General features: G+C 38.8%; 2 protein-coding genes across 2 annotated transcripts in view; both read right to left on the minus strand.

Annotated features, from left to right (window-relative positions):
• Positions 1–10,737, minus strand: part of porb (P450 (cytochrome) oxidoreductase b) — a 15,426-nt gene extending 4,689 nt beyond the window's left edge. The window contains exons 1-8 of the mRNA XM_084558238.1: positions 10,365–10,737; positions 4,536–4,584; positions 3,689–3,817; positions 2,630–2,782; positions 1,680–1,804; positions 758–847; positions 430–528; positions 24–150 (exon numbers count right to left, since the gene is read on the minus strand). Coding sequence (XP_084414364.1) covers positions 24–150; positions 430–528; positions 758–847; positions 1,680–1,804; positions 2,630–2,782; positions 3,689–3,817; positions 4,536–4,584; positions 10,365–10,534 — 942 coding nt within the window. The 5' untranslated portion in view covers positions 10,535–10,737. The remainder of the gene's footprint in view (positions 1–23; positions 151–429; positions 529–757; positions 848–1,679; positions 1,805–2,629; positions 2,783–3,688; positions 3,818–4,535; positions 4,585–10,364) is intronic.
• Positions 10,738–14,771: 4,034 nt separating this feature from the next.
• LOC311498470 (transmembrane protein 120A-A-like) lies at positions 14,772–17,476 on the minus strand (the record flags this gene model as incomplete). Its single annotated transcript, XM_084559076.1, has 12 exons — positions 14,772–14,885; positions 15,074–15,142; positions 15,375–15,439; positions 15,627–15,719; positions 15,806–15,867; positions 15,974–16,039; positions 16,127–16,216; positions 16,329–16,424; positions 16,597–16,656; positions 16,779–16,895; positions 17,022–17,140; positions 17,408–17,476. 12 exons carry the CDS (start codon positions 17,474–17,476, stop codon positions 14,772–14,774), a joined length of 1,020 nt encoding a protein of 339 aa, XP_084415202.1.
• Between the last annotated feature and the right edge of the window lie 628 nt (positions 17,477–18,104).

Consider the following 18,104-nt stretch of genomic DNA (forward strand, 5'->3'; position numbering starts at 1 on the left):
GCATGAATCTGCATTATATCCACCCAGCCCCACCTGATCTTGGAGCCTGTTATATCGAGTTCCAGATGCATCAGATGTCTGTCACCAGCTTTGTTGAGTTTGCGGTTGACAGTGACTGGAGCCAGGAAAGGGTTTTTTGAATCAAAGGGCCTATAAATAAAAGAACAATACTTCAATAGAGCAATTCCAAACAGCTATACAAGGTCATAAAAGGGATAAAACACAAAAGTGAAAAATTATCAAGATTTATTTTTCAGTAAATTAAAGAGTTAAAGCTTTATTAAAAAGGCTGAAGAAATGTCCACTAGGGGGCACAAAGTTTCACTTTAACTAAGTGACCTTGCTTTTACAGTAAATGCGGATGAAAAGTGTGCAACAACTAAGTAGTACTGATGAATGATTTCAGGTAGCCTCTGCAGCGCTACTTACGGCTTTTGGACCTCAAAACTCTTCAGGCGGCCAATTTCTCCTGTGTAAACTTTGTTCATGTTGATGTCAGTGTGCTCCTTGAGCTCGTACTGCCGAATGCTGAGAGAGAAAACAGACGTTAGATTCTAGGTCCTCTGTGTACACAAAGAGTGAAACCAGATTAGCATAGTGAATTACAATACATTGTCTTATTTAAAAAAAAAAAAAAAAAAAGGTGGCCCTTTTAAGGCACACTACAAAAAATAAACAGGAAATGATGTGAAGATTAGACAATTTGATGATCTAAATGACCAAATACACAAAAAATGTGAACTTCCTATAAGCGCACCTTGAATCATCGCCTAAAGCTTCCACTCCAAAGTGCTCACAGACGGCCGGCCAGAACTGCTCTCTCCATGAGACGAAATCCTCTTCCAGACTAGAAGACAAAAACCAGGCAGCTTTAATTAAACACTTATTTAAACAGGATGATGAAGCGGATTGCCTGCGACCATTTTAGTGAAACATCTTAGAATGCTTCTTAAAAGACAAAACAAGGACTGGAATAATGATCCCATCAGGAAGTAATTTCATTACAGTAAATACATAAGAGTCAAATGAGGAAGGCATTACATGTAACTGGAAACTACTTTAAACTGCCTGTCAACAAAGTTATGAGATACAGTGCATCCGGAAAGTATTCACAGCAATTAACTTTTTCCACATTTTGTTATGTTATAGCCTTTTCCCAGAATGGATTAAATTTGTTTTTTCCTCAAAATTCTACACACAACACCCTTTAATGACAACTTGAAAAAAATAATGTTGTTTGTTATTTTGCAAATTTAGTCAAAACAAAAAACTCAGAAATCACATGTTCAAGTATTCACAGCCTTCGCTCAATACTTTGTTGATGCACCTTTGGCAGCAAATACAGCCTCAAGTCTTTTCGAATACGATGTCACAAGCTTGGCACACCTATCTTTCCGGATGCACTGTAAGCTTAAGTGCAGTGTTAACGGTTTCTGTTCTAACTTTTTTATGTAAAGGCTTAATCCCCTGAGGCCATGAATGTGCTCAGCGAGTTACATGGTTTATTCGATTTCAGTATTCCACCTCGACAAAAAAAAAAGAAGAAAAAAAAAAGAAGAAAACAACACACTGTACTGATTCAGCCATCTACTATGTTCTTATAGCATAATGTAATCAGTGTTAAACCAGAGAAAATGAAAGACATCATTTCCTCTTAGGCACAGAGGATGAACACTTACTTGCCATCATCATCTCCCAAACCAAGGTCAAAGATGCGTTTGGCTCCCAGTTCTTCTAGCCTCTTATCCACATATTTACCCATTGCATTGTAGTGTTCATATGTCTTATTGCCCAAAGCAAATACCTGGAGAGAATTGCACAATTAGGAGTTATCAGAAAATGTCTTGAGCCTAACAACAGTTAAGCTGAAAATAAGAATACATGTCAAACTTAGAAAAGCATTAATAAGGTTACATTATTGTTTTTGAAGACTTTTTGAGAATTAAAAAAAAAAATACAAAAGGGGGAAACCAAATTTCCCATATTCAAGCTCTTTCCTCAAATGAGGCCATGGACGCCGCACTCTAACAAAGACCCAAAGAGACACACACACACAAACTGATCACACATGACACGACACACAAAGCCTTTGCTTTCATGATGCACACAAAGCCCATGCAGCTCATGCTTGTGAAGCCTCTTGCTGTATGCCAGCGAGACAGACACGCAAACCAACACAGTGACTCATGAAATAAGCTGTAAAGTAAATAGAACTGGAAATCTGAGCATATGTGACTCATATGCTTTACATTTGCTAAAGCTGACTATACTGAAAGTTATTCTTTAAAAACTGAATCAGCTTTCCAGCATTATAGAGCAAAATAGAGGCTATACAGCAAAAAAATGTGCACAATAAAACCTCAAACATACAGTACTGGATCAAGTAATGTTAGTTTAATATTTTGAGCAGTTGGTTAGATAAGACAAGGGTAAGGTAAACTTTGGAGGTTTCTGGGAACGTGAAAAAAAAACAAACTTCAAACACATACAGAACATACAATGTTCACTAACTTCATGCACTGTATGAATTTTGGTGTGCTTATTAAATCAACCCCAGCTCTAAGCAAACAACGAGTTTAAGTAAATCAACAAACCTCCTGTACAATGATCTTTAATTGTAAAGACTCACAGTGTAGTTAAGTCCGGAGAGTTCTTCATCATCATTTTCCTGCAGCCAGTCATAGAAGTCCTGAGCGTTATCTGTTGGGTCTCCTTCACCGTATGTGGCCATGCAAAAAATGGCGAGGGAGTTTTTAATCTCAGAGAGACGGGACAGTTCCCCCTGTAACATGAGACGTCAAAACCAGTAAGCACCAAAGAACTAACACAAAACAATGCACCATACTTTGAAAACCACATCCACGAAGAGGGGAAAACAATTGGTTTAATACTACGCAACCAATGACTAAAATGTAAACAACATTCCTAAGACATAGGATTGTATTACGTAAATATATTTTAGCATCCCGTCTACCAGTAAATATTATTACCATATTAGCAATCACCGTAGTTGGCGTAAGTCACTTATGCTAACTAACATAACCTTACTGCATACCTTTGTGATACATACACATAGTCCATGCATACTGCAAATACGCTTTAGCTTAATTTACAGAAATATTTCAGCCTAAAACCGACATTAGGATATTCGACATGACAGTGCTTAAGGTACAGTTTGCGTACGGAGTATCAGGATCTCACAGTTTTCGCATTCTTCTTGATGTGATTCCCCACTACTTATAGCTTCTACCCCCTTTTGTCTCCTTAAAGCCTCAGTCTTATCTTTAGTTCTGGTAATTTTCTGCATTTTCTTAGCAGTTCAGCCACCACACAGCAGCTCTATTTTTTGCTAGCAGAAAGAAGTGCTAAAAGACGCTTTAAAGTAACAAAATCAATAGACAATGATGAAGCTTTTTGACTTTGTCACTATCATCTGAAGCTCGTCTCCTGTATCCCACTGGCTGTAACGTGAGCCAGCAAACTAGATAAGAAATTTAACTTTATCATGTATGCTGACACTGGTTGTCACAGCAGTCTGATATGATAGAAAATAAAACCTGTCACGTATTGGATTAACATCAAATTAACTAAAGTCAGAAAACCCAGATAAAGTAATACTGAAATTATGATTAGGATCCCTTTTCATTTTATTCAGTGTTTTCTATTTTTCTCCACTGATGCAAATTACCATGTCGTACTCCTCTGGATCAGCAGCCATTCCTTTCATGCCGTAGCGCTGAGCGTCTTTGGACAGTCTGTTAGAAAATTCCTCTGCTGTACCCGTCTGGGAGCCGTAGAACACAATGATGTTCTTTCCCTGTCCACAAAATGACAAAAAAAAAAAAATTATATTTCATGTCAGAAATTTCTTGTACAACTATAATTAACAGTATTTAGAATCTGCATATCAGATGCATGAAAACTATTGTTATTTACTTCAAATATATCCTGAATACATTTTCTCCAAAATCCTTAAATGGCGTATTTGGAAACTAGAGCACTTCTCCATGTGGGGGGTGTAATGTTCTTTTCTGCCACCATCGTGGTATCTGAACCATCTGCTACAAAACCACAAGATGCAAAAGCAAAGTCTTATTTCCATTTGGGATTGAAGACAGAGGACTGTAAAAGTCAAACCTACAACTTCACATGGTCACATTAGCAGGGACACCATTAAGTCTGTCAAGTTCCATCTGCTGAGCAGAAGAAGGTTAGAAAGCTATATTTCAAGACTTTAGTAGATGTTGATTTTTAACTTATCAACTACAAAAGGAGGGCATTTGAAGAATTTGCAAATAAAACAGGTATTCATGGGGAAAATGGCATCGGGGTCAATCACTACCCAGTGAATGGCACCAACATTAACACTGTTTAACATGGTTAATCTGCACATGGCAAACAGGTCTTTTTTAAAATCCCTTCTTAGCCAGCGATTTATATGCTGGAATAACAGCAACAAAAGCAGCACATGGAGAGTTACCTATGCTGAGTTAAATGAATGAAGGCAAAGGAAAGAATAAGAAAACACCACTCACAGTTTTCTTCATTTTCTCGATGAAACTTGTTTCTCTGCTGGTGGGGGGCCTGGGGGAAAAAAAAATTATTTAAATAAACAGAGAGACACGACTTGACTGTTACACTGATCACCAAATACATAAACATAAATTAATATGAATTATATATTTCCTCAGAGCTTGGTGATCATTTTACCTTTTGATAGTGAAATCATAACCTTTACTTCATACATAATGAAGGGAGTGGCTTAAGGGTTTATGTTTTTAACCTGATCATATTTGAAAATACTGGATCGTTGCATACCATAACTTGTGTACACAAACCTTAAAAAAGCTATGTTCTGACCCTGTTGGTGGAGATGACCCTTTTGTTCATTTCTAGATCACAGGTTATGTTGTTAACCAGAAAATACTGGTCTTGGCAGGGCACGCTAGGGTACGTTCTGTACAGAATGAGCTCAGGAAGATCAATAAAAAAAGAGTTGGTACCCACGTGATTTGGGTTTATCTAGAAACAACAAGCAGGATAATAAGGGCTAAAGAGAATGGAGAAGATAGTACTGGGAGGACAGAGGTTAACGGATTAAGTTCAACTCTCAAATACTTCAGAGAAAAACTGAATGATAAGCCAATATTATCTTTTGACTGTTGGGGAAAGGACTTTATAATGGGAATATGAGGAGTTTTGAATAACCCGCATTTAAATAAATATGAAGCACTAGCTGTTGAGCAACTGGGACAATTTGCCTAGTCATTGTTAGGGTTGTTCTTACAACAGCAACGTGGAAAATAGTAACTCAGCAGTAACGCAGTGATTAATCACACTAACCGTTTGCACAAGCGCATACATTACGCAATTTTCAGTGTTTCAAAGGGAAGTGGTTGCTGTGTGTTTACACCTCAAGGTAACTGAAAATCTCGATTCAGATTTACTCATGAAATAATTAAAAAAGAGCAAAACAGATCAAAACAACATGTACAAACACACTGTTGGAAAAAAGGACACGTGAAGCAAAAGCTATTATTGAGACTAATAAAAGGCAACGCCGCTTCATTCAGCATCAAAGCTGTGAGTGGACAGCTGCAAATCTGCCTGCGCCAAGAAAGGAATAAAAGGCTGCACATTACTACAAGGCTAAATACTAATGAAAGATGAATATGTTGTTTGTATTTTCACCATTTAGGAGAACAAGACTGCAGCATAGCCATTAAAGCTGAGGGATCATTTATTATAATGTCAGGTTTGACCTGAACTGAAGTGTTAAGGTCCATTTAGTCTCCAACACATGTTTACTCCCGTAACCCCAGAGAAAGGCAATATGCAGAGCATGTGGGATCAATGCTGAACAACACCATAAAACTGGCCCCCTAACACAGGCTGCTCTGCGAAGTGTAAATTCCTGATCAAAATTTAAAACAAGCCTTTGCCCTCCAGCCCCAGCATTCCTAACAACGTGAGATCTGTCTGAACTGTTATCAGCCCAGACTGCCAGCCTCACCGGCCCCACGGCCACTCAACAGGGAGCATTTTTTTTTGCGCTAATCAGACATCAGCAAAGCAACCGAGTTCAAACTCTGCACAGCACCTGATTACTGTTATAATAAATGCAAGTATATCAAGCACATCTAAAACTAAAAACTTAGCCAATACAGGATTTCTTCATCACCAAACCAACTAATGGCACCGACAGGATTTCATTCGAAACAGCCCACTCTCAAACTTCTGTCCATTCCTTGGTCATTTCCCAGTTTGATAGTTTTTTTTTTTTAATTAATTTTATTGCATGTATTCCTAATGAAGAATAAAGTAAAGTAGATTTTAACTTAAGCACCCGACATATTTAAAAGCCAAGAAGTAGTTTCATTATGTATAATGAACATCATCTACACGGTTTGCATTGCTAAGATATGCCCCTAAAAAAAAAAAAGAAAAAAAAAAATACATAAATAAATCTGCAATGGCTTTAGCTCTACATAAAACGTATCTCTGACATCTTGGTATTTAGCTATTGTTCACAATATTTGGACCAAACTGTAAACAAACCTCATGTTTCATACACTGGAAACTGCATCAAAACTTTCCGTTCATTCATACGTACATAAACTAATCCTTTCAAACAAGCACACTGACTCAGTTTAGTCCTCCTCTGCAACACGGGCTCAATTAAACACGGCCATGTTCCTATGATGTAACAATTAAAGACATGTTTTTCCCCCCATTTTATGACCAGACTAATCATTTAAAAGATAAATAACATGGAAATCAAACCTTAATCTAAGTTTGTTTAGTTAAAAAAGGCTGGAAACATGAAAGTGGCATGCAAGGTAAATTACTTCAGGCTTGCAGAGGAAAGGAAGAGAGAAAAACAGAACACTCAATAATTAAATTGCCAAATTGTGTTTGTAGTCGAACAGATTTTATCTCCATCTCTCACACAACCTCCTGAGAACGTTGCATGGTTGCAGATACAACCGTCTTTTCAGTGTTATGGAAACAAGCCACTAGCTCAACACTTGCAATTTATTTAGATGGTGTGGTTAAAAACTTCCCAAGTGTGATCTGGGCTATTTAACTAAATAGCAGGATTAAACAATAGTTGGTGGTAAATGGTGAGGGCAATTCCAAGCAAGCATTATTAAAATATACTTTACTGTACTATGAAGCCATAAATCAAAGACTTTACTGACCTCTCAGCAGCATCTCTCCTGTCCTCTGGCAAGGAGAAGACACAGCCCATGGCATGCAGCCCTGTTGCTCACCACTGCCACTAGCACCACTGGCTAGGCCACGGCAGGAGATGCCACAATCAAAATCAAAAGCAGGACGTGAACGCTCCCAAACAACCACGGGATGGAAAAGTAATGCCAGTTGAGAAAGGCAGACAGTCACTTTCAGGATTAGAAGAGCTGCCTTCACCTTAAGGGCTCCAACACGATCTGAACTCTGCCTCTTCCTGTGCTGCTCTCTGAAACCAGCAGCGTACGCTCTCCACACACACACACACACACAAACACACACAGAGCACAGCAGTCTACGAGCCCTGTCAGTGTCTGGCAACCGCTGAGAACACAATGGTGGGAAACTGACTTTCCCATAAAATGTAGCCGAGCTGCAGACGCACACTTTTCACTCACACAAATACACACTGGAATGATCTTGGGCCTAAAATGCCTTCCTCGTCATCCACGCCCCTTTTCCTCTCCAGTCTGAAAGGTGTTAGGAACGAAAAAGTCTACAAGATCCATTCTGAGAATTTGGCTAGTTATCAGAGCAACTCCTCTGTGGACCACTGAAGAAGGGGGAAGAGCCGTGAATGGTAGTTTTTTTTTTTTTCTGAAGTAACCCCCGCCCCCTCCTCACTGGAGGAGAGAGGGGAATGTCATTGCTATGGCAACCTCATTTATCATAAAAGGATTCCATTTGTGACATGGCCCTACTCCAATAGCAGAGCAGCTCAGGCTGCGCGCTCACACACACACATTAAAAAGAAAAACAGGGGAGTGGGGAAAGAAGAATGAAAAAAGTAACTCAAGGCAAAGAAAGGATTGCTTGTCTTTTGCCTCAACTTTCCACCTTTGGAGAAGGCTCACAAAAGGAACTTGGCTCGCCGTCCACATTTGCTCTCCAGGGATCTCTGGAAATGGGTTCAGGGCCAAAAACAAAAGCACAGGAAAGACATGGAGGACTACGCCCCCTTCATAACAGTTAGGTAATCACTGCCCCTTTAAGGGGAGGGGAGAGCAGCTTGGTGCTTGTGTTGCTCCATGTTCCCTTCCTGTAACCCTGCAATCCACTGATACATACTCTTCTCCAGAGGTCTGTTTTCACACAAAGGGTCGGAATCCCTCTCACCATTCACACAACCACACAATAAGCGTTGCTACCACTGCTAGTGTCTGCTGGTGTTAAAAATGTGTGATTAATTCAGTGTGCACTGAATTAAGCCAGGCCTCCACACCTCCATCGATAAACGATGAGGAAAGCACACAAGGGAAGGAGGGAGGGTTTGCACACTATCATAGACTGTACAAGGAAGTGAATGTAGTCTCTACGTCTGTCCTGGATTTGCCAGACAAATGCACAGATCCGATTAGTTTGGAGTCTCTTTCTTTAATCCACGCTGGGGTGCACTGGGAGCAGTGTCTTGCTCAAGGGCACTTCAGCATGTGATTGAACTGCTAACCCTCCAGGAAAACCTTCAACCTGCATTATCTGCAATGGCCAGCAGGAGTAGCTCCACAACTTAAAAAAACAAATCCAAGGAAAAATTGACATTGACTAAATACGTTAACATTTACCTGAAACAGGAACTTTGTCTTTTTCCAATAACTTGACAAATAATCGTCCCATGTAGAACTAAACTAAACGACAATGCAGTGACCTATAAACCAGGATAGAAGTAGAGCACTGTGTACCCTCCAATAGCCTTTAACCCATTACAGTTTTCAGGTCACAAAAGTATAACATTTTTGTCTTGTTCAGCATGCATTTGCTCTGATACTACATTAATAAAAGGCAAATTAGCACAAGCTAACAACACAAAATTCGAAATGCTGTGCAAACTCAAGGCTTTCGGCGGTAGTCCACTCAACAAAGCAGCCAGAGAGATCACCAGAGTTTGTGATAGGACAGAGAGAGATTGAGTAAAGAAGAGAGCGAGGGACAACAAAGGTCACTACTGGCTAAACATTTACTAGTTTTAGGCCCTGCACTGTCACACACTTGGTTCAAGGGCTTCAAAGTGTCTATATGCGCAACTTATTTAGGCCCTTTGTTACCGACCCGGTATTGACATGCGTCCAGAAGTGGTGGTCCTGACACATTTGAACACAATGTGCAACACAATGCATCCTTTTTCTGCCAGCAATGTGGTCCTTATGGAAGCTGAGTGGAGGGCCAAATCATTGGCATGCATCAAGCAGAGAAAACATCTAAGGAGATTGCAGAAACTACTCAAATTGGGTTCAGAATTGTCTAATTATGTGAATGCATAATTAAAAACTGGAAGGACAGTAGGGAAACATCGTCTCAGAGGAAGAAATGTGGTTGAAAAAAAAAAAAATCCTGATTGATCGTGACGGGCAACCACTTAAAACTTTGGTGAAATCAAATCAAAGAAAAACAACAGTAGAACTCAGGGCTATGTTTAATAGTGAAAGTAAGAGTATTTCCACATGTATAATGCAAAGGGAACTCAAGGGATATGGACTGAACAGATGTGTAGCCTTAAGAAAACCACTAATCAGTGAGGCTAACTGGAAAAAAGGCTTCAATTTGCTAGGGAACATAAAGATTGGACTCTGGAGCAATGGAAGAAGGTCATGTGGTCTGATGAGTCCAGATTTACCCTGTTCCAGAGTGATGGGTATCAGGGTAAGAAGAGAGCCAGATGAAGTGATGCACCCATCATGCCTAGTGTCTACTGTACAAGCCTGTGGGGGCAGTGCTATGATCTGGGGTTGCTGCAGTTGCTCAGGTCTAGGTTCAGCAACATTATGTGCCCAAAGAATGAGCACAGTGGTCAGACTGTCCCATCATCAATACAAGATCTTGGTGAAAAATTAATGCAACACTGGATGGAAATAAATCTTGTGACATTGCAAAAGCTTAATGAAACAATGCCACAGCAAAAGCATGTGCAAGTGTGTGTGCGAGTGTGTGCGCGAGTGTGTGCGCGAGCATATAAAAATAAAACTGGATACCAGGAAGTTCGACCAATGCCAAATATATGCAAAGTGGCCGCATGGTGTTTACAATATATCAGATTGTAGCTTGAAACAAAATTGCTGCACCAAAGTACAATTGTACTGTAGCCAGAAGCTTAAACGTGTACCCTAGTGGATACTCACGGTGTTTCAAGCTTCTTGAATTCAGGGATGGGCTCTGGCTTCTTGCGGGACATGAACCAATAAATAACAAGGCCAATGATTAGGGAGAAGAGGAAGAGGTCCAGATTGCTGAAAAGAGGCTCTTCTTCATCCGCCATGGGTTCGGTGTGGGTGGTGGTCTCAGTGTCCATGTCTGCAATGTCGACACTCTACATGGGGATGGAAAGAACACAACTAAAGTGAAACTGGTGAAATATTAGACTTAGACAGACTTTATTTGTCATTTAGATTTTCGTCAAAATTTAATTTCGGTGCAAATATTTTATCACTCAAACATTAGAGCATGATTAATCTTAACTAAACATTTTGCCTGTTGGTTAGACATCAGGTCATATGCTCTGGGATGGATATTTGTTATTTCCCAAAAAATATATACATTCAATAAACAACTATAATATAACCATTCACTACAGTATCACAGTTCAGACAGTCTTTCTTTTATTGACCATTTTTCATGAATTTGCATTTTAAAATGTCCATTAAAAAGAAAAAAAAACTGGGGAATTGGTATAAAACTAGTCGCTGTATAGAACAATGTGGCTGCCAACATATGCAAGTAATATTCCACATGCTGTATCCCACAATGACAGCTTTTGTGCAAGCATTATTGGACAATGTGCTTACATTTTGCTCAACATACTATAGCATTGTCACCAACTTTTTCAATGCATGAGGGATTTCTTATGCATCAACAACATCAGCTCTTTTCACCCTAAGCACGATAGGACTTGGTGTTCTGAGCACTCAGGTTTCAGTTTGGTTCAAGGACTGAAAACAATGAGCTCAAGCAGTTTTTTCTGATCCTGTAAACTGGCTAGTCCACAACTAGAGAACGAATTGAACCAGTCAAACAGACACTCGACAAACACACTGGTTACTACTAGACATCCGACTCCCTGATGTATTAAGCAAAGTACTTCTTGAGTAGCAGTGGACCAACCTGCCAAGAACACCGAAATAGCAACACAAATGATCAATATAGTGTTTTAAGCTATATAGTAAGAAACACTGTTTAAAAATACAACTTTTTGCATGGACTCATGTGACAAACATTCTGATAAGGATTGCTCATTTTGTCCAATGACTAATGCTCATTTATCACTGGTTGACAAGCTATGTCATAGGAACATGTCAGGTAGAGCTAGCTAAAATCCTACCATTATGAAAGGTATTAGTATCAGTTTTAAAATCTCTGACATTGCTGACAGGGTTAGCCCTAAACGTTTTATCAGCGAGCTTTCATAGATGTACCATTTTTGCAAACCTAGCTGAAAATAAAACATTTGCAAAAAAACAAGAACCAAGCTGGGGCAAGGGCTTAAAGCAACATCACTTATACAGTACCATTGTTGTGATACAATATCCATGCCACCTATTTGCTTAATGATCTCCCAGAAGATCAATTAGAAGAGCAACTAGAGAACAAAAGTGACTTCTGGCTTCAGCCCAGGATGAGCACCCACTTTATTAGGTAAACCAGTTACAACTAATGCATTGTAAAGTAACAGCCCTGCGCTTTTAAGCTTAGTGTCATGAATGATCCAACTGTCATTTTGAAGCCCGTGCCTTGGGGCACCATTATTATTTAGACAAAATAACAGGAACACTTTGTGATGCTGTTTAACTGGATTGAATGAAACCCTAAACTACATCCTCCAAAATGACCACCCAGCTGAATGACCACCTTTTTTCACATATTAAGCTAAGATTTAGTGTTATATTAGGATGCATTTCGTTAGCCTCATAGCATAATTGCCTAAGTCATTTTTTGGCCACTGTTACAATATCAATATAAAAATACCGATGTGCTTGCTTCATGTTTTCCGAAAACGTTAAAATATGACTTAGGCAATTATGCCATGAGGTTAACGATTTGTGTTCACTAGTGTACTTAATGTTTTGGTAAGTTTAGTTAGCTGCTAAATTCTCAGTGTCTCTGATTAGACATTAGCCATTAACAAACTCATATAAACGCCACAAACTTTATTGGTGTTTTCCTTGTCGAACACAGGAATTCAGTTATTTAAATAATTTAAATAATTCTTCTTGCTATTTTTGTACTATACTTAGTTAGCTAATTTTAGTCTAGATTTATACTTTTTACTATTTCTGCTATGGCTTGAATCGGGACCAGAGAAACTAATTTTGTTCCATCCCATGTACCAACATGTGTTGAAATGACAATAAAGAATCCTTGAATCCTAATAATGAATGAATAAATTATCTCAATACCTTTGCCACAGTAGATAAATATCCCTGGAACATCACTCATATCTTTGAATCACTCATAGTACCGCCCACTGCTGGCTAACAGTGAATAACGTGAGACTTCGGTAAACTGTCAAATAAAAGAAGGTCTAATAGCTGGAGGCACTGCTGGTAGGCCTATATCAGATCAATGTATGAGAAATAGATGAGGTGTACCTGAGAGCCCTGACAGCTCAGCCGGCTCTTCTGATTAAGACAAATTATGCAAGAGTCGAGGAAGTAGCACCGGTTTCCAACAGGGTGTGTGAACTCACATTACACACCACTTCCACTCCATTTAAGTGTCTTTCAGCTCAATTATGATGAGATTTTATTTCTTTTCCTGTTATCAAAATAACTGGCGGTCAGCTAAAATGAAATTGACAGCCAGCTGGAGTGGGCCCAGACTAAACCCTGGTCCGTGACAACACAGGCTAAAACATGATACCTCACAAAAATACAAGTACATTTAGACACATACTAGTGTTTTTCAAGCATGATACGTATAAAGCAGATTGAATCCTACTTTATAATAAACGCCTTGCTCCAAAGTGACAACGTGAGTTTGCGTAACAGTGGAGTCAGCACTTGTGTAAAGCTAATGTTTGACAAAAAAAAAGCTGTATATTTCCTCTATATTTACAGTTTCTTCTTTCTGTGTGAGTCTATTATCATAGAAGTGTACTTCACAGAGACTGCCACAGACTACAGCAAAGCGTAAAACAATTTAAAATGTGAGTTCGGTCTGCAACTTACCTTCGCCTCTTCTCTTTGTGTGTCAGGCTCACACTGCCTTCATTGCGGAAGGAAACTTTACGCCATGTGGGATCGTACCAACTCCAGCCTGGCAGCGGGGGAGCATGTTCTTGGTTCCAAGGGCAAATACACGAAAATTAGCCGTGATTTTGTTATTTGCAAAGTTACAGGTACGTTTTTTAAAGCAAACAATTCAGTTCAAGTCGAGTGTGAAACTAAAGCGTCTTTATTTTTAATTACGCCATTTCCTTTTTTTCTTGGGCCGATCTATAACATCACTGCACATGTAACCGTTTAAAATAAACAACTGGAGGTGCAGCAGGCGAAGGGTCATGGTTATGTAATTCAGCTGGGAGGACAGACCCATGTATTTCTGACAGACTGAAAGACAGACTTATCAAACGTGTCCTCAGTTATTGCGGATTTGTTACCTGCATGTTCAGATCCTTCAGTAAAATCTGATTTACAAAACTTTTAAGTATACTCCTACAAGTTATAAAGGCACACATTGCAAATCTGTGGCAGAAATTCAGAGGTTGTAATTTGGGATTGGGTGCACAGTGACTTGTAACATTTACTCAAGTGCTATACTTATGAAACTGAGACACATAATCAATGTGACATCTGCCCCTCTCCAGGCGTCTTCTTCTTCCACCACTCGTGTGTTTAGGTAAATCATGTGAACCTCTTTTGCATTTTATTATTACAATATGTACTGTGGAGCAGCTGTTCAATTTTGGACTCAAATCTCTTCTACATCCACGGTGGAGGTGCCAAAAACCCCCAAACCCCTCCTCAGATGCTTCATGCTTGGCTGCCCACTATGCTCACCACTGTGCGTACCATTGGATGGGTTAATGAGATGAGTACAATACATGAGTGACTTCAGTTACATTCCAACGCTGTTTTGTCTTTATTTTGGCTGTTTTTTTGTTATTAGCTAAACACAAGGAGACGAACACAACAATATTCTATTATTGCATAATGTGATACAATCTGATGAAGTTAATATAATGAATAATGTATATAATGAAAGCTTTAAAAACTACTAAAAAGGCAATTAAAAGAGACTAATATAGCTTTAAAATTATACACTTTATTGTGGGGTGATTTTATGGATGCATTGTTTTTTTTCCCCTAATTATACAAATATACAAACATAAAGGCACTGTGAGTCATAATTTAACTTTAACGGCAACTGATTAATCATAACACAGTTTTATACAGTATGTATGTATATGTTTTTTAATAACATCTAAAATAAGTTGTATCAGCATATAATTTTACTGAAAGTCATAATGTTGCAGTTTTCATTTGACAAGGAACATGTACAACAAGGTCATGTTATTCATTTATCTTTATGTATCACAGAGTCTTTGGTTTCTGGTTCCTGCTCTTAAGCTTCTGACGAACGACTGCAACAGTGGTGAAGAAATTTCCCATGAACAGAATAAGGAAGCAGAGACCACACGTCAAGACCTGACATCACATGGGACATAAGAACATGAGTAAGCAAAACAGGCATTTCAGCACATCATATTTATTGACATACCATACGCAGGGGCTCAAGTGATGCTAAAGAACGTAACTGCTAAATAGAGTACATTCTTAACCATCTTGAAAGCAGGAACAGAGTGAAACAGTAGACACACTGCGAGAGCACTGACCTGCCATTCCTTACAGTCTGGTAGCTGAGCCATTCTGAATAGAGAAAGGGCATTGAGGAGCTGCCAGAACTACAAGACAAAACACAAGGCCTTGTACGGGGTTTGTATTGTTTAAAAAGAAATGGATGTAGTGTGAAACTAGGATGGCAAACTGAAAAGCAGATGGTTAGGGTCTAATACATATTAAAAAAAACTGTCTGAAATGCCTGAGCTTCTAGAATGACATCAGCATTTTTATCGAAACCATGACACAGTATGACATTTTTTATGCAATAGAGGAAACTTTGCAGACTGTACTCACATGACCAAAAAACAGGAAGGGCAAAAGAAACGTCAGCCCTTTCCACATCCAGGACTGAAATCCCTCTAAAAAAAGAAAGCAGACAAGAGTTTGATGTGTGTGTTTATTATCTCCCCTCACAAATTGACCACAAGAAGTTTCAGACAAGCCAAACGATATTTTCACAAAATATTTTATGTGTTTAAGCTTTTGGTTGTATGTGCTCATCTCTTTTATTATTCTGTGTCCTTCGCGTGTCTAGAGCTATCTCACCCACGGTCAGATCCATGTTGTGTCTTTCTCCCAGGGCTCGCAGCCTGTACAGACACCCACTCTGATAATAGCACTGCAGACACTGAACAAAACCTGTGGATTCCAGACGAAAGAAACACTGTTCACATTTCAGTTATGAAAAGTTTGAACCATGAAACTTTATGGCACTTTGATCTTACTTTGATACAAGGAGTAAGCAAGGAACTGGCTCCTGAATGTGTGGTACAAGTTCCCATCAGGCCTTAGGGTGTAAAAAGGACATTTTGAATGATATTTTATTTTGTTTTTATGTATTGAAATATATAGTTTAGATCTGTTATTTAGGGTTTGTAGCTTTCTCTACTCACCATGTCAGCATTACGCCAGACAAAAAAGCTGACACATAGTGATGAAAAACCCACCATCCTTTGATTCTGTAATGGAGGACACAGTTTAAATTCTATGTTTGTGTAAAATTATGACAAAAAAAGAAAAAAAAAATCAAGCGATGTTGTGCTGACCTGGAGCCATTGGTGATTAGGATGCTCTCCCTGATAGTCAATGTACAATAGTACCACAACAGCAGGAAGTTGAGGATTGCATCAAGAAATCTAAAGCCAAGGACGCAAACTGTGTTATATTTAGATATATAGGGTTGGGGGTCGGTGTAAGGTGATGCACATATCAGATATCACAATATGCTGCATAAGAAGTTTTCTCTACCTGTAGCTCACAGAGAAATAGCATATGAAGGAGAACAGCAGCAGGAGGACTGTGAGGCATAGCTTGAACTTCTCATATTCATCTTTGTAAGCAAATCTGTCAAGGATGAGACACATTCAGAATTCAAAACATCAACTAAGGAAATAAGGAATGATGGCAGCAGCTGAGTAAACATACACCTGTAACTCAAGTGATTAGTGGCTTAAACTTTTTTTTAAGTAAATCACTTTTACTATAAAATAAAAAATGGCTTATTTATTCATCTTACTTTGACTGCTTGCTGAGGAGAGTGACATTGACATTTCCAAGAACCAGACTGAGGTATAAGCTGCAATAGGACACAATTATTTTTATTTTTTCTCTTTTAACTTCATAGATAGTAATGCAGTTCGTATATTATATATTAAAACAACAACAACAACATGTATTTGGGGAGCTTTTTTTCATTACCCATTTTTCTTGGGAAGGAAAGCTTCCATTTCAAAGAAAGCATTTGGTCGCGTCTTGATTTTCTCTTTTATTATGTCCAGTGTCTTACCCTCTTCTTCTGATGGCCCTTTGCTGCAACTGATGAATGATATAACAGCATTTACATATGTGTGTATTTAAGCTGAGGAGGCATTTTGTAAGTGTACGGTATACGGTATATTACATGACATAGTATTTATCTATGCCTGCAAAGTGGACACTTACTTTTTCACAAGTTGGGATATCTCATTCACCCTTTTCCGCTGTCGATGAATGGAGGAAGAACAGCTGTTTTGTAGTTTGGATACTTCATCCAATTTCTGTAAGTACATTCTGTGTGTCTCCTGGATAGCATCAAGAATGGGGTTAAATAAATAACTAAGAACATTTCAACCCTTTAAGCACTTTAAGAAATGTCAGATCAAATCTGTAACAGAACAAAGATATCTGCCATGGAAATAAGAACATTGAGGTGTTCAAGAGGTTGAATTACTGTACATTAAAAACATTTCATCAGGTGATTAGAGAAACACTAAAAAATTGCACACAATTTGCTAACTGCTTTACGTAAATAACCTGATACTGCGAGCGGGTCACAGTTAATTTCTTACCTGAAGTTTTTCATAATCTTCCTCCAGGCTTTTCCACTCTGTGAGAATGTCTGTTAAACCTTGAGGCATTTTGTGTAGGTTTAAAGCAAACGGTGTGATCCTGTTTAATCACCCTGCTTTGTCGAAGTATCCTCGGGCTGTGTCTCACATCTCCACAGACAGTTTATTGCATAATGTGAACTTTGACTGGTACAAATGTACACCTTTTTGGCATGGACATTGTTCTGTGAAAATCTTCTGGTTATCACATTGTTCAGTTATCAATCACAGACCTAAATGCACAAGATTCATTCATTCATTCATTCATCTTCTGTAACCGCTTGTCCTGTGAAGGGTTGTGGGGGCACAAGGTTATTGTTGACTCTATTATATCCAGAGTAAGGATAAGATATCTGCATTTCTAGCTTTACTATGGTATGCCTTCCTCCCTGCTGGCTTGCTTTTGTGCATATTTCGGATCTCTTAGTAGAGTTACACAGCTGCACATTAGCAGTATCTAGTGGAAAAGAAACACTTCCCATCTCACTTTCCATTACAAGCTGGATGGATGGGCGGTAATAATTACATGAATCGATCGTTAATTTAAAAACAATAATTAATTTAAAAATTGTTTGTAATTTATCCAATTAATATGGAGCTTTTATTCTGAAATATCCGAGCGGATATTAAATGTTTGCGTCCTGAAGGCGGGAGTAGA

Source organism: Chelon labrosus (assembly GCF_963514085.1).
Source record: "Chelon labrosus genome assembly, chromosome: 13".
NCBI classification, from domain to species: domain Eukaryota; kingdom Metazoa; phylum Chordata; class Actinopteri; order Mugiliformes; family Mugilidae; genus Chelon; species Chelon labrosus.